Raw genomic sequence first — 23,010 nt, 5'->3', positions numbered from 1 at the left:
TTCCGCAGAAACTACAACAGCCCGAATTGTGCAGCTTCATAGTTCCCCTTTAGTTCCAGAGACAACCTTCCTTGTTCTACCTGCAATATCTTACTCCATTTTCCTCTTCACCTCTACGTATAGAAGAGCCAAAAACATTTTAATAGAACACACTTGGACATCTTTACCCATTGTCAATATGCTCCATTACCTCAATGTTTGTATTCTGTTTTTGTCTCACTCTGCACATCTACTGCCACCTGCCCATCTCACTCCACACATCTAATCTGTTACCAAATGAAATATTTGGGAACATCGACTGAAAGTGCCCCCATAAGAAAGGGAACCCCTGATGCAGATCAGAAGTTGAATTGTAATTAATTACCCAGCTAAATTCCAAAATCTTTTTTAATTTCAGAAGATTATGTAGGTCTTGTTATGGTTTAGTACCATACAAGCAGTCTGCAAACAAAGCCATTGTTTCCCTGTTACCCATACCAAATTATAGCCTTGTACATTAAATTGTCTAATCTGTTACAAGAAGGAAAAGTGGGCCACTCTGTACATCTGTATAAAACTCAGAGAGAATTTCATTTCCTTTTACCAATGCCACAGCTTCCACATATATTAAAAAAAACTGTCAATCCAAAAGCCGCTAATATTTCCTTTAAAAATATCCCACTCTATCAAATGCTTTCTTCACATCTAATCCAAAGAACATCAAAGAGCTGCCCATACGTAACACATCACCCCATATCATAAATGTCTTACTTGTATAATCAAACATCTGTCAACCTTCACTGAAGCCATGCAGATGTAAAACCTTAATGAGGGATAGCAATCCTGAGAGTCTCTTGGCCAATATGGTCAAATATTTTATATAATCATGATTTTGGATACATATTTGTCTATATGCTCCCAGGTCAGTTTTTCATTCTTTAGGTGTCTTCCAAGAGTAAATAAATTATTCATCTAGTTCTTCTTTTGGCTTTTCCCAGTTAGGGGTCGCCACAGCGGATCACCTTGTCCGCTCATGACTGGCAGTGGAGTTTTACAGTGTCGAGTTGCCAGCCCGGCGCCCAACCTTCCACAGAAGGCACACACACACACACATAGGGCCAATTTAGAGAGTGTCCAAGCCACCTACTGCATGTCTTTGGGATATGGGAGGAAACCGGAGCACCCGGAGGAAACCCACGCAACCACAGGGAGGACATGCAGACTCCCCACAGAAGGCACCCCAGCCGAGAATCGAACCGGAGAACCTCTTGCTGCGAGGCGGCAACGCTAACCACTGCACCACCGTGGCTGCCCTTTCACTAAAAAGTCTAATGGGTTGCAAATGATTACAAGTTTGATTTAGTCACCATACATCTAATGAAATCCCATTGGAACTGGAGATCTTCTCCACTCCCTGACTTCTTAGTGTTGCCTTTATTTCACCAGTTATGCCCCCCCCTTTTCCAATCACTGACATCCTTCAATCATTTCATTCTCAATTTAATTAATTCCCACTTTTTCTTCTCATACATATAAATTCTCAAGGTACATCCCTCAATATTTCCAATATCTCCCCTGTATCGATATTTACCAGTCTTGTTCCTGAATACCCAAGACGCACAACAGTTTGCTCTGCTTCTATTTATCTTGATCTTTGAACCAGTAGCTTAGCATCCATTGGGTTAAAGATCAAAGAACACTTTCACCAATGCTGCTTTCCTACATTCAGTTCAAGTCTCCAAATGTTCCTCTGCTGAGTGTCTAGCCTGTTGCTATTCCCTTTTCCTTTCCTACTCTTCAATATTTTTGAACTGAAGTTCTTTTACTTTATTTGGTCCCCTCTGATCCTCCACCTGTTAAGTCTTTAGACTTGATGGTAACTCAACATTTAAGCCTTTTCTGCTACATTGTCCTTCTCCCCCACCAGTTTCATTGTTGCAACATGCAATCTTTGTTTAAGCCAATATATGAAACCTTGTTCCAATAAGATAAAGTGGGGAATCATCAATACTTCTCCACTTTCTGCTTTTTTATTACTGGGGCATGATCTGACAAAAACAGTGGGTGTGTAATTAAACCCCCGAATTAAATACAGTTGTTCCATGGCTGACATACCACCAATCAATTTTGCCCAAGTATTTTATTTAGGAACATAAAAGATGACTAAACTTATTCCAGCTCGTCCAACTTGGGGAAATTGTTCCCACGCCAAGTAGAGGAGAGACATGGGCTTGGGAATGATTCACACTGAATGTTTGTGAATTTCATTAGCTGCTCATGGTGTACGAGTGAGGGGTAGGCACTACATCAGGAGCAGCTAATGAATGCTGCATAATACTTCACCCCCTCCCAGGTATGACATCATACTAAGTAAATCCCAACACCATACCACCTATGAGTAAGTCTTTATAGATGGTAGAATCCCTCCACTGTAGTACCCCAATCATTTCAGAATTCAGTCCAGTTTTTTTTTTAATTCACTACTCTGAAAAGTCCATGAAGCTACACTTAAAAAAAACTGAGTTCTGGCCTACAACTGACCACTTACAAAACCGTCTATACTGCTTCCAGGTACTACATAACATGCTCAACATAAGACAAATGGATAGCCAACAATATACAGCAATATATGACCCAACAGATCTAAGAGAAAGAAAGCAAGACAAGATCAAATATATGCACAGCTATCTGAACAACTAAAAGTAGAACCGGTTTTATTTAAACAACAACATTTAAAATCATGAATAAATATATTTTCTAAACCACCTCCACTGGTGTAGACGATGTAGCCCTGACAGTTGCCCAGCTCAAGAGTTAGATTAGCATCTCAGGCATCTGACAGAGTCAGCAGAACAAGACAGGCTGGCCAATCATGGGGGGGGGCAAAGTGGAGCCAGTGGCACATTGCCAGGAACCCACAAAAGGAGGAGCAGCATTCACTGCAAGTGCAAGAAACTATGTAGCTGCACATGGAAAGCATTGCGAGCCTCTCTGGTGACTAGGATCACCAGTCTCTAGGAATGGATGGCGAGCCTTCATGATAAATACCCTCGTAGCCAAGATGCCAGTAAAGGTCACAGGCAACCTTCATGGCTGTCCTTCTAGAGGACTCTTACCTCTGATTCAACGAACCCTCCCCTCCCCCACATCTAAGAGAGCAAACGGGTTCAAATCCAGTAGGGAAAGGCTTAATGGTCAGCATGCACAGATGACAAAAAAGAACAAGACAAAAAACTTTTCTAAATACTACTTTTAGTTCTAATTTCATAAAAACACTACTGATATGGTTAGATGTCAAATCTGTCAGCCAGAAAACAAGTTTCATATCTATTTGTCCATAATAAATCATAGTGGAAAACAAAAAACGAGCAGTCAAATGGCAAAGTATGCTTGCTGACAGTAGCTAGCAATACAGGACAGTATCTCAAACAGTTTGAAGTTTTAAAGGAAACTTCTCAAAATATATATCACAACACTCAAGCTACAGAATGTATTTAGTTTTTAAGATGTAAAGATATGTACGTAACTTTACCTTCTTGTAACATGCATCACTGAATAGCAGTCTTAAATTTGGGGGCGGAAACCCTAGACCCACTATCAGAAAACTCCACTATTCGGGAGAAATACAGAGAACTTTTTTTTTTTTTTTTTTTACTTCAGATATAAAAATTCAGTAGACTTATTCTGGACACGCTGCATTTTCTACCATGAAAAGAAGTCAAACCTACTCTGTCCCCAACAGAAACCAAATATAAAAGCAACATTTCACTCTCTCACTGACAAACAAACCTTTCAAATGGTAATTTTGTATACAAAGCCATTTCACCCCCAACACCTTTTTCTAATGCCTTAAAGAATTCCTAGCAAAAGTTTCAGAGAAATAAAGTTGGGTACAAAATGTACCCAAAACTGGCACTCTACACTTAAATATAAAATGAAGCTCAGTGCAGAATGTGACCAACATGTAATTGCCTTAAGTCCCATTTTTCCAGACTTTTTTTTTTAACACTTTAGATATGAAGCCTGATTAATTTAGACACACATTCTAAATTTCTCATCTCCTAAAAGAAAGAAGAATCAATACAAAAAAAACATTCACAGCCTTGCATACTCCATTGGCAACACAGAACTATCAGTGGCACCAGTGCACCTGTTACTACTAAATTTGGGGGGGGGGGGGGTCAAAAATTATGAACAGCAAAAACCTGTACTTAACTTTTCAACCTGAAGTGCAGCTCAACAGAATAGACTCACACTGAAGTTTTAAACAGCCAATTCACAACCATTTTTGACATCTGCCAATTAAAACAAAAATTAGCACTTTTGTTGAAAAATGAATCTTAAGAGTTGAAGACACATGTGACGATACAAATTAAAAAGTTGTGATGCATGTAGATGCCAGTCATAATGGTAAAGAAGCCGTTACCATACAGAAGAGTATGCGTGGTAGTTAGTATAGAGTATTAAGGGTCTTGTATGAAACACCTCCAAAATGCAGAGGATGATACTTGAACAGAAGTATGATCTGAAAGTTAAAGGAAATGTACTCCTTATATCCACCTGTGTGTAACACAACACATTTACCCCAAAAGCAAAACAAACTAAAAACCACTAGACATTCTTTCTTTGGTTAATTCTTCAGTTATGACTAAAAAAAAAAAAAAAATAACTTGTGCTTCAAACTTAACGTTACAAAACTTGCAAAATAATAATTCCTATCAGAGGGCAAAATGCTCAAGAGGATACAGAACTCACACTTGAGAACAGTAAAAAGGTACAGGAACAGCAAAAGATAGTGTTTTTGTCAAGAAATTTGTATTTTAGAATTATATACCCTCAATACTGTTCCCATAAGTCAACCTTCAGTCATGCTACAGGCACCTTATGAATTTTTCTTCTGAACCTACTCCAATCCAGTTAAATCAAACACTGGATATGAGCAGAAGCAAGAACTATACTACAAAAAAAGGGGGGGGAGGCATGCTAAGTGAGTAAGCAGCTCAATCAACTTTGCAATGCATGCACCACACTGATAGCACTCAAATATTTGGAAAAATGCAAACCAGTTAAGCGTCAGAGTGGCATGCGACCCGACCTTAACAGATGTTAAGCACCCCCTGCTTCCGTTAAGGTCGGGTCTAACGCCAGGCATTAAAGCATCGATTACCTGAAGGATATATGAACTTTAAAACTTAAACATGTGCGATCATTTAGTAATATCAATCCTCAGTGATTTCTCCAAAAACGGATTTTATGAGGAACAGAAACATATGAACAAAGACAAGTATAAATGTAATGGATTGGGTTAAACTACCTCTCCGACAGCACTTACCAAAGTGTTTTATGGCTTTGAAACCCAGAATCAGACAATGTGCAATGCACTACAAAGAATTAGGATTGGTTCATCGATCATAACCTTAAATTTAAGCTGAATTTCTTGGCATCTATGTATTGAACACCAGGTTATGATTGGCAAACCATTTATAATCCTGTGCATCATATCTGCAGAAACAAAAGATGAAGTGTACTTATTCCAAACATTCTATTAGCATTTCTTACAATTTTGGTTACATCCAAATTTGTAATGCAAGCATTCTGAATTACCAGAATCCTGCTACCAAATTGCATCTTATCTGGAATCAGCTTCTTTCCTTACATCCAATACAGCAGGAATAGGTAAGGATAACCCATTCCCTTAATTAGGTAACTCAGTAATCACAAAACTAATGAATGAAATTAAAGTGCCAAGGAAATTCTCAATAAGAAAAGTGATAGACACCATACAGGAATATTGAATTTTATCCCAGACATATAGTGATAACCAAATAAAACTTAAATATCTAAATAATATTGCTTAAAATGAGAACCCGATATACATCTGATAGAAAAATATAAAAAAAGGACAGATCCTAAAACAAAACCTTAGGAATTCTTTCTTGTACAAAAAGACCAATATGAAAGAATCTTGACATGTATTTGCAAGTTATGTTGAAATGAATGCTACACTCAATCTGTCCAAATATGGCAGCTTTTGGGACAGTCAGAAGCTCTGGACAGATTCACATTAAAAAAGTACTAATCATTTTTTAAATATATATTACATACACACACACACACACAGAGCTTCCAGAACTAAAGTCCAATGGCCAAAAAGCTGTTGTACCACAATCCTGCAGTGAATAAAGCCTGCCACATAAAATGCAACCATACATTTTTCCAAATCTTACAAAAATGAAAGTTAAAACTAATAAGATGCTAAATACGAAGATTTTGTTTTGAAACACTAGATAGCCGTGGTTTCCACAACTGTGCTTAGCCATTAAAAATAGTACAAAACTGAAAGACACACAAGTGAGCAAATCAGTGGACCTGGCACAAACTGAATTTACAGCCTACATTTTAGGAAAGCACTTTCCTCATATACTCAAACCATGTTCTACTTCAGCTAATGATCTTCTAAATGAATATGTTAAAATAGCAGCTGATGGCATAGACTAGCCTCTCTCAATCCTTATAAGTCAGTCTATCCAAGAATCCCACATTCCCTCTCCCTCTGGAAAAAGTCACAAATTATCCCTCCGTACAAAAGAAGAAATTCAACAGACACTAACTTTAAACCTATAGCAATCTTATCTTCTTCTCCAAAATACTTGGAAAAAAATGTGTTTGAAAACAATCGTTAAACTATTTCATACTAGAGGAACTCCTGGTCCCATACAACATGGCTTCTGTCCTTCCGACAGTACTAACACTGCACTTCTAGCCTACATAGATACTATCAATAAAGCTAGAAACAATGGCAAACTAGTTTATTTATTTCTAGACTTCTCTAAACCTTTGACACAGTTTGTCGCAGAAAACTTCTATTTCAAATTAGCTCATTAGGTCTCTCTCAACCAACCCTTTTCGGTAAAAATGGCACTCCACCCTCTCTCCATACTTCCCAATCACCACAGGTGTACCAGAAGGCTCTATCATTTGTCCTCCCTTCCTTTACCTTTAACATTCTCACCAACACCCACCCCACATCCACACAAACAGACCTCCCTAATAAAAATTAAAACATTACTCTTAAAATATTTTGTAATACTTTGGAACTTTTCCTACCCAGACAGACATTCCTGGTAATCAAATGTCAATAGATAAATAAAAGAACAAAGCCGGTCAATACAAATTAGTCTTGAAATGAGTAACAAAGTGGTGTGCCTAAAAGCAGTTTTTCAGACAGTATGGAATGTAGCTCAGTTTCCAGGAAGAAGATTTAATACCAGGGTATTATAGAGTTCAGTACAACGTGCAGTATGCTAAACAGTGACAGTGATCATCACACCAGATGAAAGTCAAAACTGAAGATTTTCACAGTCTACATACTTTTGACATTTTAAAAATGTTTAATTCTTTCTTCAGAAATAAAATTCCACGAGCAAAAATACTCATACTAATCAATTCTAATGGCATTGTCATCCAAACTACAAACTCTGCACACTGGCTAAACACAAAAGCCAGACAAAAATATGCACAATTTCTTACTTTACTTTCAATCAGAATATTATAATATTTAACATTTTTCTAGCCCTGAAAGCACATAGTAAAATCATCTGACCACATACTTTTACACGAGCCGGCAGCTTATAGAGGTTCATAGATTACTACTAGGCTAACTGCCCTTGTGAGCCATTTTGAGCCTAGCCAATTATCCCTTATGAGACTCAAACCCTGTACTTGTGTTTGTAAGGCAACCACCTTTACCATTAGGCCACCTTTATTTAGTTCATTCGCACCAGTTTCATCAACTGTGAACATATCTGCAAGAATTAAAGGCCATGAGCTGATAAGGAGCTTCATCCTGTAGTGTTGGGCAATTAATTACTAAAGCCTCCAGACACACAAAGTTTGACTCTAAGCAGTTTATTAACTATTGTTCCTCAGCTCCAAAGAAAAACAGGAGATTATATCTTGGAGTGTTACCTACTTAAATTAAAAATATATTTATTAAACTTCTGACATACACTAAATGTAAAAAGTGCCCGACTGGCAGAGGATGAAGCCCCAATTACTAGCCTAGGCACTGTAGCAGGCAGGGAGGGAGAGGATTGCCCTGGTTGGTAGTAGCACACAGGGATGGTGCTGCTTCTCAAGCAGAGACGAGATTAGAGAAGAGGGCTGTTGCTGACATCCTGTATAGAAATGAGAGCATGTTCAGAGCAGACAGCCCACTGCATGCCCCCCCCCCCTTTGAGAATTAGCATGTGCAAAGGGACTGGGGCCAAAAAAAAAAAAAAAAAAAAAAAAAAAGAAGACCTCAAACCACCACCCCATCCACAATCCCCTTTTCCTCATGTTTGTTGCACACATGGGGTTGAGGTGTCACTTCAACAGTGATAATCATCTACAGCCAAGGTTTACACCGTCAGATGGCTAGCCCTGGCATGGTTATTCTTCCACACCACACACTGCCATGCACACACACCTATGGCCAATTTAGTGTGTCCAATCCACCTACTGCATGTCTTTGAAATCTGGGGGGAAACTGGAGCACCCAAGGGAACACAGAGGACATGCAGACTCCACACAAGACACCTCAGCTGAGAATCGAACGGGGGACCTCTTGCTGTGAGGCCACAATGCTATCTGTGCACCCCTGTGCTGCCCCTACTGGTAGTTGCCTAAAGGATGGCCACTCTCAGCTGACACTCACCCTCAGTGACAAGGGAACAAATAGGTCAAGTGGTTAACAGACTTGCAAAAGAACTGACAAATAAAAGGGAGTATTATGAAGAGAAAGAATTTGGCTTATCTGAAAAAAACAGAAATAAAATGCTTATAAGCAGTACGAAAAGTGCACAACTATCATGGAAATAAGCAAAAAAGGGACATAACCTGAGGATTTTCAAATCAGAAGAAATGCAAGGAAGCAGGGAGAGCTAATAAAATACATTTAAATTTTACTAGCAGAAATATAAACTATTGTTTTATGGACACTGATCTGAAAAACAGCATCTGGAATACTGCAAGCAGAAAAATAGACTTTTTATCATAGCCAAGGGTAGCAAGGGGTAAAAAATGAAAAAACGTATAAGGTCTACATCATAAATCTCACAAAAAAAAAAAAAAAGGGACACTTTCTTACAGCAAATAATGGACTAAATGTGTCAGCCATCTGGCAAAGGCAGGGTTATCCATTTCTTCCACCAGTGACTGGGAACAGACTCTGGCACTAGTAGAAGGGGCAAGATGAAGCACCATATGAGAATGCTATTGTACACACAGAGAGGGTTTAGGGACTCTTGCCATCTTTGCAATATCTGGCACCATCTCTCTAAAGAGGGAGAAACATTATTGAGCACTTGGCGGGCAGATGCACTCATTAGGCGTGTTGACATCATTGCATAAGCCAAGCTCACAGTTGGGGATCTTGACTTGCCTCTCATTAATAACAGATCCTGGTTCTAAGACAATAACTCCATCAGTTCTTCTAAGTATGGATTACCAAAAGGTAGAATTAGAAGTAGTATGCCCACCGAGTAAGGGAACATTTCCAAAAATTTCCAGAATGGAGATACTGGGCAGACAAGAAAACTGGGGATCAGCAGGAGGTTATCCACAAATGTGGCTGGGGAAAGAGAGCAGTGAATAAAATAACATGATATCAACTGTGGTATTCTTCTTATTCTTCTTCTTTCGGCTTTTTCCCGGTTAGGGGTCGCCACAGCGGATCACCTTGTCCGCACATTGAATGGCAGTAGAGTTTTACGGTGTCGAGTTGCCAGCCCGGCGCCCAACCTTCCACAGAAGGCACACTCACACGCACACCTAGGGCCAATTTAGAGTATCCAATCCACCTGCAGCATGTCTTTGGGATGTGGGAGGAAACCGGAGCACCCGGAGGAAACCCACGCGACCACAGGGAGGACATGCAGACTCCGCACAGAAGGCACCCCAGCTGAGGATCGAACAAGTTTATTTATTTATTTTATTTTTATTTTATTTTACATTTGTTGACCGGGCTAGTCCAGCTGGATTAATGTCCATTTTCAGTGGAGGCCCGGGGAGAAAAGCTCCAGAGGTTAAAAACAGTATTGGAAATACATAACAAGACATAGTACAAATGTAATTATACAAAGGTAAAAAAAATGAACATACAAATATTATAGATTTTAACTAATCAGAACAATCCTAGCAAAACAATATAATAAGGTATCAGATCATAAAGTATATAAAAGGTAGTTTTGAACCATGGTAGATAATAAAAAAAAAAAAAAAAAAAAAAATTTTTGTGTTTTTGCTATAATGAGTTATGTAATATTTACAACAAATAGGGGTAATATCTCAGTTGAAGTAGAAGATGAAATCCAAGTGGATAAGAAAAGTTTATGATAGAGTTAAGGATGCCAACAGGCTAGTCTGGGTTGGTACAAGAGCAAAGCCAGAATTTATTAAGATGTATTAAAAGTTGTTTTTTAAATAGTTAGTGACTTCACTCTCATTTTCTCGCTCTCTAACCCCCTGGAGTTTCCAGCTGTTCTCCCTGGCATCTGTACCAAGTACCAAGACATAGCTCTTTGTTGGATGGCCCCTTCCTCTTTCAAGGAGATGAGCTCTGAAGTAGCTTTCTTGCTGCCCCAGGACTCTAAGAATCCAATGAAAGAGATGCAGAAAATGATGAAGGCATCCTGGAAGAGCAGCCAAGAGCAGACAGTGGCATATCAAAATCCATGACAATGGGAATGGCTAGTGGAAGTACTCTGCAGGACAGAGTCATGTCTACAATTGTGGTTCATGTGAGCCACTTCCACAGAATAGTGATAAGTGAGCTGCACCAGCATCCCCCATTACAAAAGTGAACTACTGGACATTTGAAGAAATATGTGCAAACGTGCACAGGCACACACACATGCACATAAAAGTTTCACAGCTACCATGCCAAGGGATTGTCAAAACTATAGACCATTCCTATTCACTACCATAACTGGGCTAGCAATCAGACTTCCAACCAAACACACTCCTAACCATACAGTAAACAATCTCTCAGAAATATACCAACTCACTACATATAGTCCTACTACTTACGTTAAAAAAACTAACATCGAAGGACATCAAAAATGATTAAAGCTGCTAGATACTACAAGTGTAGTATCGAATATCAAACACCAAGTCACATTTACAATCTTTCACTATCAAAACAGCACACTTCCTGCACCTTTTTGAAACACTGAAGCCCTAATGCCCTTGGCCCGACCTTACCCAAAATGTCCACAAAGACAAAAGTCAAAAAGTTACAAGCCAGTTGCTAACTTATGCCCCTTAACCAAACTACATGAAAAAGATGTGGTAAGTCTGACTGCATAACTATGGCCAGCTGTGTAATCAATAACATGGCTTCAGGCTTTAGTTACATCACTGCACTATACAGAGTCAAGCACTGATCTCTGTTCAAAAACAACCTTTTGAGGATATGACAGAGTATTAGAAAAGATGAATAAATCCCTTCAAATTAACAGGCGAAGTAAAATTAACTGTTACCAATACCCTAAACTGGCTTAAAAACTATCTAGTAAACAGAACATTTTAAGTATTTAATTTCTTTACAGACCATGGTACCATTCATACTGAAGTACCACAGATCTGTATTAAAACCTCCTCTTGTTCCATTTTGTAAACAATTTAAACAGTGACCTTACTTCAGTTAATACAGTCAGACAACCTAGACATATACCCACTGTGAACTTCAAGAAATTTCAATGGACTACCCATTTAGAATAAAGCTACTCTACTTTCCAGCAGCTACCCCTTTTAGAATATTGTCTCCCTCAATCAAAATGCATCCCAAGGCCACAATCACATGCACAGAAAGGAAAATGAAGTTATTACACTGATCAGACTACAAGTTAGTTCAACCACTAGGGAAAGATCATTCAGTAAGCTAGCGCCTAAACCATGCAACTTCCTCCCATGTTTAAAAAAAAAAAAAAAAAAAAAAAAATTTCCTTCAAAATCAAACTGAAAAAAATAAAAAACATCTATTTAAAAGGTGTGTATTTGAGTTTGTGACAGAGACTAACAACCCTTTGCCTTTACTCTAACATATATAAAAATACATATATTTTTAACATTCAAACTAATATTGATTATTTAAACTCAAGTCCATAGGATCAAAACAGATTACTAGGCTATCGACCCGGAGGTCATTTTAATCCTGGCCATGTCATCCCAACATAATACCACAGAAATGTTAGCCAGAACCAAAGACTGCATTTAGTGATGACTGTCCATATCCAAGAGACTTGTGGGCTCTATCCCCAGTAAGAAATGACAGTGCCCCATCCACTCATCCAGGTTCCTCTTGAACAGTGTCACAAAGGTGCACTGTTTCACTTTAATTGGTAGCCTGTTCCAAAGATGCAGCAGTCGCTGGGAGATAATATATCCCTCCAGCATGTCCTATTTAAGTTGCAGGCCATATTTAGGTCCCTGGAACAGGTAGCCCTGGTTCCATTCGATTTACGGATATACAGCAAGTTCATTAGGTTTGCATCTTGGATTGCTCTGGAGGCCAGGCATAAGTCTCCCCTAAAAAGTCTATACGATACAGAATATAATGACAAGGACTTTAGTCGGTCTGTGTAAGGCACATGCTGGAACCCCTTGATCTTATTTGTTAGAAACCTCTGAGATCTCTCTAATTACCACAGGTGCTTAGAATGGTACATAGCAAACAGGGAAATTATGGGACGGATAAGTGCCAAGTACAGGGGGGTTATAACTTCTTTTGCTCTCGAGGCGATGCCTTTACTAATCAAGTGTGCTATGTCGAAAGCCTTCCTTACTACAGTAGACACATGGTGGTCGAAATTAAGGTCATAGTCAACTTGTGATCCCAGGCCCCTTGCCACTTCATGGGTGCTTAACGTATTGTTGTTATGATAGAGTGAGGGGACATTGTGCCAAAGGGAATGATGATGCATTTCTTTGCATTCAGTTTGAGACTGTGACTAATACACCAGTCGTTGGTCTGTGTGAGATCCTCCTGGAGTATACAGACATCATTTGGGGATCCAATGATTGCACCTTGTTTGCAGTCATCTGCAAACTTGGTCAGCCACACCTTAGTTTTGACTTGAACTTACCAAAAAGCAGAGGACCCAGCACTGACCCCTGCAGCACCGTACTGGTAACAGCTCTGCTGGTTGATGTGGAGTCACCCACTTTTACAGCAGGTGTCCAGTTTGTAAGCCAGTTGGCAACCCATCTTACAATGGAGGGATTTACATGCATTCAGTTTGTCAAGTTTATCAGTAATGCTTGAATGTGGGACTGTGCCAGAAGGCTTTACCATGTTGAGGTATGCTGTGTGCATAGATCTGCCCTTGTCTATAGCCTTGGTCACATTTTCAAAGAAATCCACCAGATTTAACAGGCAGGATCTGCCCTTCACGAAGGCAAATTGGGTAGGATCCAGAGTTTGGATGTCACTTATGTCTACATTTATGAGGTCCATAACAATACGTTCCATGGCCTTACAGAGGAGGCTGGTCAGGCTTATGGGTCTGTAACTAGGTCACCTTTGTGTAGGGGAATAACTGCTGCTGTTCTCCATTCCACAAGAACAAACCCTGTGGTTAGGCTATGACTGAAAAGGATACTCAGCGTTGCTGCTAGTTCATGTTCTAGCATGTTTAGAAGACAGCCTAGAATATAGTCTGGTTCAGAGGCTTTTTTTTGTCTTTACCAAGGCTTTGAGGACCTGCTCATCAGATATATAGGGTGGGGGAAGGCTTGTTGCAAGTTAGGAGGGGATAAGGGAGTAAAGATTTCACCAAACCTATCCACTAGCACGTTTGCCATCTCTGTGGGGTCCGGTCAGTATGTGTGATACCATTTGTCACTAGTTCTGCACGTTTGGATCCTATCCTTTAGGTTACATATGTAGCTGTAAAAGGCCTGTTACTCTTGGTTGTATTTGCCAAGTTTCTCTCAAAATGAGCCCTTGGAGGATTTGACAAGTTGTCCTATTTGCCTGTGGAGGCTGAGGGGGGTGCTTTTCCATTGTTGGGACCTTGCCTTTGTTTTCTTGGACAGCAACTTTTTGGGTTTATTGTAAAGTTTGTTGATGCCAGATGTCCAAGGCAGCTTGTTTTTACTTAGGGCTCTGACGGACTCTTTCTGGTACGGATGAGTTTATACACTTATGCAAGCGATTGCACAGAACTTTAGTGTAAGCTTTGGTGTAGTTATCACATCCAACTTGGGGTGTGGCTTGGAATGCATTTATACCTTCACCTAGGAGGGTATAGTATGTTTTGCTGAAGCTTTTTCGTCTGAAATCACCCTGAGTTCTGGTGTTAGTGCCAACCTGAAAGTGACCGACTTGTGGTCAGTGTCAACTAATGAGGGTCTGAGAGTGCATCTGTTTGACATGTTGGCGAGGAAAAGATCCAGAATGTTTGTTCCCCTTGTCAGGGTTTCAACTATTTGTTCCAGGGTAGGATTATTTTATTCACCTACATAAACATGCAGTAACAGTTCTCCATAGCTGTGATTTTCTTTACCCAAAAGACCAGTTTTGTCCACTGTATTGTAATGTTGTCTTACTGTTGCTCCACTAGAGCCCAACCTGTGGCCAAAAAGGGTTAGCTGACCAGCACACCTACCAAGTTATCAAAACAGCATAAACAATGTTGTTGCCACTCTCCATACTTTCAGGAGCCTATTCTCCACCAGAAGGCACAAAGGCATTGAACTTCTCCAAGCCTTGCCTCTGGGATAGGAGATAGGCAGTTAGCCACTTCATTCCATAAGACGCCAGCTCCTAAATTAAACTGTGACACTAACCATGTTCCACTGGGAGAATATGGACTTATCTTTCTGGCTGGATTTTGGGAACAAAAAAAACAGAACAAATTTAAAAAACATTGGGCTGGGGTGCAAAACAGTTAAAATGGAAATGTTTAGATCAACAAAAGACTACGACTAGACCTGCATATGTCTACATTTCATGTTACCTTCAAAATATTACTTGCATATTAACTATTATAAATGCTTCACATAATTTAAAGTTTTAATCAAACACTCTGCATAATTAGGCAAGACTAAACTTATGAGCCCACCCAAAAATGTGCAACAAATTTTATTTTTAGCACCTAAAGCAAACATATAAAAACCACATGCACAACAAACAGCTTTGCAAATGTACCTGCATAAATATCTTACTCACACTTTTACAACAGTACTTTTCTGATATCACACAACATGCATAAACCATTTATATTATTTCTTATGTCAACCAAGCTGGAACATAATTACATATGACAGGCCAATTATGAATCGAAACTAGCCTCTAAAACAAAGGGAAACCATAACGTCTTCTTCAGTTACATCAAGAACCTCTGTAGTAAAGACCAGGTTTGTACTGAATTAGTACTCAACAGTATCACTTACACTGATCCTGTTGACTTAGCCAACCCGCTAGCAGATAGGCTCAGCAGAAACTTCACCCCCCCTGACCCTCCCAAAAGCACCTTTTGACATCCCTAATATTTGTCCAGCACCTCACATCTCCATAGATCAAGTGTTGCAGGCCCTATTCAAGGCAATAAACACAGCTTCCATGGGACCTGACAGTATCCCAGAATGTATTCTCCACCATCTCCAACAAGAACTGGCTTTGCCATTGTGCACCCTATTCAACCACAGTCTAAGTACAGGCTTCATTCCAGCAGAGTGGAGAACTGCCATTGTCATCCCCTTGCACAAAAGGTGGAGCCACTACTGACCATAGGAACTACTGCCCCACAGTTTGACAAGTCTGATCTGCAAAGCCATGGAGTGTATTATTATGGATCTCAAACACAGACATAGGCAATCCCCAAGCACTTGACCTCACCCAGTTCGGATTTGTCAAGGCAGATCTTACCTGTTGAACCTGGTTGACTTCTTTGAGACTGTCACCAAGGCCCTGGATGAAGGAAAGCCAGTGCATACACCTTACTTTGACTTGGCCAAAGCCTTTTACACAATCCCAGACTCGGGTATCATCAAAAAGCTAACAGCTTGGCATAAATCCCTGTCTCATCGGGTGGGTGGCCAAAGGACTCACTGACAGGACCCTCAAAATCAAGATAGGCACCTCCACCTACAGTAACAGCCCTGTCACTAGTGGAATTCCCCAGGGATCTGTCCTGGGATCCCTACTGTTTGGCATCTATTTCTCATAGCCTGCGGCTAACCAATTTTGCAGACGACTAAGTTGAGTGCTGTCATCGACTCTCCAAACAATGTTAACATACTGCAAGAGGGTCTCACAGCAACTAATGACTGGTGCCAAAGCCAAGGCCTTAAACTAAATGCAAAAATGTACCATCATATCATTTGGCAAAAACACGACCCCTTCTAATTACCACAGCAACGGTAACCCCCTAAGCACACAACCTGTACAAGAGATCTGGGTGCCAAGGTTGATAAGCTCACATTCGACCATCATGTAGCGGCAGTGGTCAGAAAAGCCTTTTAGTTGGTTCATCTCATAAGTAAAGGGATTGCATCCAGAAAAACAGGGGTTATGCTTATGCCCTCTCTATACTCCTCTCTCATTAGACCAATAATAGAGTAGAATGCCCCGTTTAGGATGTACCTCTCCAAACATCTGCATCAACTGGAAGGGCCACTGAAATACCTCGCAAAGAAAATCCATGGTCTCCAACACCCGTCCTACACAGACAGCCTCAAATCACTATCACTCTACTCAGTATCGTGCAGCTTGCTTAGGGATGCATCTCGCCTACAAGGCAATCTCAGACCCTGCCCTACTAATGATGCTCCATATTCGTAAGTCTAACTCCTCACGCACCACCCGCTCAAAAGGCCTGAATCCAATATGCAACATCAACAAAACCTGCTGGAGAAACAGGTTTGTCTCGCAGAGGCTGCCCAGTCTCTGAAATAGACTTCCCATACACCTCAAACAGAGCATATCGTTGACCCTCTTCAAGTGCAGCCTTGACAAAATGGATGGGAAACCACAAATTTGTCCAAGGGGTTCCACCTATGTCCCTCATTGAGAGGGGCAACAGGTACCGACTGACATTTATTTTTGGGAATAAACTCTTGGCTAGGCTTGTAAGGGCCCCAGGGCAATTAGCCTAATAACCTCCTATGATCCTATAATCTCAAATCATAAAGCATTAAAAAGTACCAAAACGCAAATGAACTGAACTACATTACCAAAACGGTTGCACTAAAACTCTCTCTCACAGCACAAGAAATTGTTTCTCAAATACAACATTTTATAATAACTAGCACTTCCATAGACGGGGAATTATTTTCCCCTACACAGTGTCAAACACTTACCACGCAAGTCTTGCTACACTGCAATCACTTTCTGTACAATGAAAAGCACCACGTTTGAGGTTTAATTTACAAGTTAACTAAAAAGTCGCTATTTAAATGCAACATTACAAATTTAAAACACACAACCGAAAACTGTACAAATGTACAGACATGTAATTCTACAAATAACTACTACAAGCCAACCTTCAAAAAAAAAATATTCGCGAAGCAACGGAAATAAAAATGAGTGGAACGTAACAGAGAAAAATTAAACAATGCATTCATAAAGTGTTCTGTACGGAGAGGTACACTAGTAATTTAAAACCGCAGCCCTCTTAATACCAAGCAGAAAACAGTACTGTACTTTTGAAAGTAAACATCCCTAATGATAATATGCAGACAAATGAACGAAATCCCAATGAATAAAGTACCAGAACTACTTCACGTTCCCACACTTAGAATACAAAATCTCAAATTAATATCTCCCCAAATAATATAGAATTTCCGCAACATCGTTTAACACACATATAACTATAAGCACTGCACAATAACTGTCTAATTTAACATTACAAGTTTATAACAAACACTTGCCCTAACAAGCTATTTCAAATGTACAATGCAACTACTGCTCACCCCACTGAAAAGGATAAATAAACAAAAAACGTAACATTAAAAACAACTAAGCTTTTAAAACACGATTTAGAGCGATCGAGTACTTCCACACCCATATATATATATATATATATATATATATATATATATATATATATACACATATATATGTGTATATATATTTGACCTATCAAGACCAAATATAATCGATTAGAGCAAATATTTTAAACCATGACACCAGACACAGAGTAAATATTTTTATCAAATAATAAACATTTAAAATCAAAGAAACGCAACTCCCCCTTGGAAGTTTTCATATTTCAGACTTATTTATTGTCTTTAGCCTCAAATGGGTAGCAATGCTCTAAAACAAATAAAGGTAATAATAAAGTACATCACATGACGTAATCAAGCTAAACACTAAGTTCAAACTAAAACGATTCTGACTCAGCTGACACTCACTGTCCATGCCAGGAAAGGGTAGAGGTTGAGCCCCTAATTGCTGTTCTACAGCGATCTCCAAATCAAACTTGATGTGATCTACACAGGCTATTAGTTCTTGCATCTTCAATCAATACAACACGTTATATAATAATAATAATAAAAACATATAAAATGAATAACCCCCTCCCAAAATAAAACGTCTTCACTCGTTTTCGCAAGTAACTGGTTTCAATTGAAGCATGCCGGGAATTAACCTACAACCTTTCACCTCACATCCACAAACGCCTTAGCGCCCCGTTCTAAGTATCCTTTTGGAAAGTCGATGTAGTCGATCGCTGTGGTGATAGATTATTACGCCTGACGTTGACATGCTTTAAAATATGTGAAAAAGTGTAGTTTTGAAGGTAAACACATGATGATGTAAGTAATGTTGATTTAAACAAGGAACTGGGCGCTGTGACTACTGTTTAAGTTCTAAAAGAGTTAGAAGAGCGGCGCATGTTTTTCCTGTGTTTAATACTAGTTTGTTATACGTTTACAGTTTAGATCTCAAATGCGTTGCCCTTCGTGGAAACTTGCTGTTGATATCACAAATTATCGATCTCTGACATGAGGGCAAACCGCTGTGTTTCATATCCATCTGCGTTGTGTTTCCATTTTAAGTTTGCTATTGTGTATTTTGTTTTGTTTGCTTGCTGCCTATTTGGTATTGACAATTATAACAAATTAGCTGTTTCATAACCACTTTAGTTATTTAATTGCTCATAATGGCATGACAGGCATGATAAAAGCGACTACCTGTGTATAATTAGCTTACGTACTTTTATCTATGATGCAGTGAGGTGCCCATAATTATATGGATGTTTCTTTTAGACTGCATGTGCTATTATTGCTGTTTGTTCATAGTTGGCAGAGAAGCAAGAGAGAGATGGAAATGTAGCAGTATTCTGTATAAAGGGGGAATCCGAGGTGTGAGATCAGTAAAGACCCCAAGGCAAAAATGGGGTAAACGAGTGGGCAGAGTTGGAAAACTAGGCTAAATGCCCAGCACTTACCTTAGAAGAGGGGATTAGTTGAATCAATACAGCGAACTGCTTCCAGGGACATCAAGGGAGAAGTACGACTCTGTGCGAAAGAATAATAGAGCGGAGTAGAAGGCAAATGGTTTTACTCATTTGGGATCTGAATTTGTTACTAGGGGACTACTGGGATAGTCAGGACCCCAGGCTAGAAAGAGAGTGGAAGTTAATAGAGTGGTCAGACCACGAGGGTTTCAGCTACGTGGTGCTGCACTTTTCCAGAGGGATTAAAATTCTGGCTGTGGTCCTCACCATTTCATGTAGAGAAACTAAAGAAAATCCAGGTTACGATGTTGTTAATCGACAGTGTGCATGTCGCTGTGTGGTTTACATTGGGGGCGGGGGGTGCAAGAATGCAAAGACATGATGATGTATTCAAGGCGTAAACAAGCTGTAGGAATGGATTTTACTCGGATTACTCTGAGCTTTAGATAAGGGTGTGAGGAAGAGGCTGAAAGAGAGAGTAAACTGTGGCTGCACAGAAATGTGTAAGATATGGGAGAAGGTCAGAGTGTCGATGCATTTTTCTCACCACCTTCTTTGTGAGGGTTACCTGTGCCCCTGTTTTCAGCCATAGGTAGGTACTAGGGTATTGGCTCTAGGGCCTATACAAGCCTAGCCAAAAATGTACCCTGGCTTTCGCCACCCAAGAAAATTATTTTCCTGTGTCACTGTCAAGCAGAACCACAGACGTGATCTCCGGGGTGAGTTTCCTATTACCTATCCAATCATCAAGATTTTTCTTGAAGAGTGCTAATGAGGAGCTCTGTTTGACATAGGTAGTCTGTTCCAGAGTATGGCAAGTCTCTAGGACAGGAATCTATCCCTCCAGCATGTTCTGTTTATTGTGGTGACAAGGTTTAGGTCTCTAGAGCGTGTAGCTCGGAGGGATTTCTTTAAGTGGAGCATGTCCAACAGCTCTGGGTTTGACATAGCTTTGTATGTTAGGCAGAGATCACCTCTGAGTAGGCGATATGCGACGGAGTAAAGCTGGAGTTTTTTGAGACGGTCTGCGTAAGGTATCTGTTTGAGGCCAGTAATCCTCTTTGTGAGGTATTTTTGCGGCCTTTCCAGTTGTTGTAGATGTCTTGTGAGGTACATACCAAAAGGGGCGTTGTACTCTATAATGGGTCTAATGAGTGATGAGTAGAGGGGAACAATGACCTCTTTTTTTCTGGATGAGAAACATTTTGTGATGAGGTGTGCCACGTAGAAGGATTTCCTGACCACTTTGCCGATGTGATTATCAAAGGAGAGACTACTGTCCACCTGTGTCGCAAGGTCTCTTATTACACTTTCGGTGTTAAGTAGACTACTGCCTATGTGGTAGTTCATGGGTACAGAATTTTTACCAAAGGGGATGACAATGCACTTTTTGGCATTGAGCTTGAGACCATGTCTTTGATACCAGGCATCTGTCTCAGTGAGGCCCTTTTGTAGGATGTCCACAAAGTTAGGAGTTTCAATTATGGCTCCTAGTTTGCAGTCATCTGCAGATTTAGTTAGCCAAAGACCTTCTGTGTTAGCTTGTACTTCAGAGAGTTAGATACCAAACAGGAGAGGACCCAGGACTGAACCCTGTGGTACTCCACTTGTCACTGGTCTGAAGTCTGATTTGTATCTGCTACTTTCACAGTGTGGGTTCTTTCAGTAAGCCAGTTGGCATCCCATCTTGTGACATAGGGATTTATACCTAGTTTACCTTACCCTCATCTATGGCTTTGGTGACTACTTCAAAGAAGTCTGTCAGGTTTAGGAGACATGATCTGCCTTTTACAAACCCAAACTGTGTGGGGTCCAGGGTTTGGAGATCTCCAATATCTTTGTTTATGAGTTCCATGAGGATACGTTCCATGGCCTTGCAGACGAGGCTCATCAGGCTAATGGGGCGGTAGTTCCCGGGGTCTGTTGTGGCTCCCCCCCCCTTTGTGGAGTGGGATAACTGTCGCTGTGCGCCATTCACTGGGCACAAAGCCTGAGGTGAGGCTATGACTGAACATGGTACTTATGTGGGGTGCCAGTTCATTCTGTAGTTCATGTAGAAGTCAGCCTGGGATGTTGTCATGTCCCATGGATGCTGTGTTCTTGGCTTTGGAGAGTGAAGTTTTTACCTGTGCAGCCGTGATTACAGGAACTTTGCATTCTTCCAGTATAAAAATGGGCCCTTTAGGGGGTGAGAGGGGGGTAAAGTTAGCACTGAACCTATCTGCCAGGATGTTGGCAATATCAGTTGGTTCTGTATATTTAGTGTCATTGTGTTGTAACTCCGAGCAGATCTGAGTGTTGCCATTGAGATTTTTGACATAGCTATAGAATGCTTTGTGGTTATCTTTGTTTTCATAACTAGCTTTGGAGGATTTTATGAGGGATCTCAGCTTCTTACTGAGGCTGACCAGGGACTTCCTCCAATCGTGGGATTTTACTCTTTTTTGCAACAGTTTCTTTCTTCTGTTGTAGAGTTTGTTTATGACAGAAGACCACCAGACTGGCTTCCTTTTTTTGGAGGATAGCATCTTGGTTCTGTTAGGGATAGCACGATACATGCACTCGTGTAAGTGCTTATAAAGTGCATTTGTGTAGGATTCAGCAGTCGTACCTCTATTGTCCATCTGCATGGGTGTCGTGAAGTTGGCTTTGGAGAAATTTTTTATGGTTGTTTTCCGAATGGAGGGTGGGAGCGGGATGTGGATGTGTAGGGTAATTAGCTTGTGGTCGGATCTGACCAACGAAGAGCTGACCTCTGGCGTGGAACACCGGTCACCCATGTTGGGTGATGACCAGGTCTAGGATATTGCTGCCTCTGGTGGGGGTGTGGATAAGTTGATCCAAAACGTTGGAATTGAGGATTTCCAGAAAACGTTGAGCAAAAGAGAAGGTACATGAGTAGTTTTCCCAGTTAATGGTAGGGCAGTTGAAATCACCCATTATTAGAGTGTTGGGTTGTACCTTAATATTTTCCAGTGTATCAAGAAAAGAGGAGTGGGAATCCTAGGGCATGGTGGGGGGTCTGTAGCAAACTACACTCTGGATTGCAGTTTTGCCCAGAATTAGTTGAACTTGAATAATCTCTGATGCATTATGCTGAGCAACTAGCTTGGAGGTCTGGATATCCCTAATGAATGTGGACACGCCTCCAACTTTAGTGTTTTGGTCCGTGTTTGGTGGCCGAAAGGTGTGGTATGAATTACAGCCTGGTAATGCAGGGGTGCTCTCTGGAGCTTTGAGCCAGGTCACTGTCACTGCACAGATGTCAATGTTCTCCATTTTAAGGAGTTATTTCATTGCTCATAATGGCAATATACATTATTGGCTATAATGGCATGTGCATTATTTTATGAAAAACCCTTCCTTATCAATACCCATTAAAAAGGCACTAAACCACACAACCACATTATACACACAACACTAAAGGTATTCCTCTACCAAGCCATTACTCTAAACATAACCCACAATCACTTGCACACACACTGCCACCCCACTTTCCATCACTAAACACAAACAGCACATACTAAAACTAATGTCTTTCGGCTTTTCCCGGTTAGGGGTCGCCACAGCCTCAGGCAATGCCAAT

General features: G+C 40.3%; 2 protein-coding genes across 4 annotated transcripts in view; one reads left to right on the top strand and one right to left on the bottom strand.

Annotated features, from left to right (window-relative positions):
- The window catches only part of CPSF4 (cleavage and polyadenylation specific factor 4), an 878,803-nt gene extending 860,192 nt beyond the window's left edge, over positions 1-18,611 (bottom strand). Inside the window, exon 1 of the mRNA XM_044089362.1 lies at positions 18,379-18,611. Within this exon, the coding sequence (XP_043945297.1) occupies positions 18,379-18,481 (103 nt within the window). The 5' untranslated portion in view covers positions 18,482-18,611. The remainder of the gene's footprint in view (positions 1-18,378) is intronic.
- Positions 18,612-18,674: 63 nt separating this feature from the next.
- The window catches only part of PTCD1 (pentatricopeptide repeat domain 1), a 465,981-nt gene continuing 461,645 nt past the window's right edge, over positions 18,675-23,010 (top strand). The window contains exon 1 of one of the 3 annotated variants that reach the window (XM_044089358.1): positions 18,675-18,780. Coding sequence is in view for 1 of the 3 variants with exons in the window: in XM_044089361.1 (XP_043945296.1) it covers positions 18,773-18,780 (8 nt within the window). In the remaining 2 variants the exon portion in view is untranslated. The remainder of the gene's footprint in view (positions 18,781-23,010) is intronic. The other 2 variants (XM_044089361.1, XM_044089359.1) reach the window with 2 other exon arrangements.

The sequence above is a fragment of the Protopterus annectens genome, chromosome 12.part0 (assembly GCF_019279795.1).
Source record: "Protopterus annectens isolate FY-2018-M chromosome 12.part0, PAN1.0, whole genome shotgun sequence".
NCBI lineage: Eukaryota > Metazoa > Chordata > Ceratodontiformes > Protopteridae > Protopterus > Protopterus annectens.
This window is presented reverse-complemented; position numbering and strand designations above follow the sequence as displayed.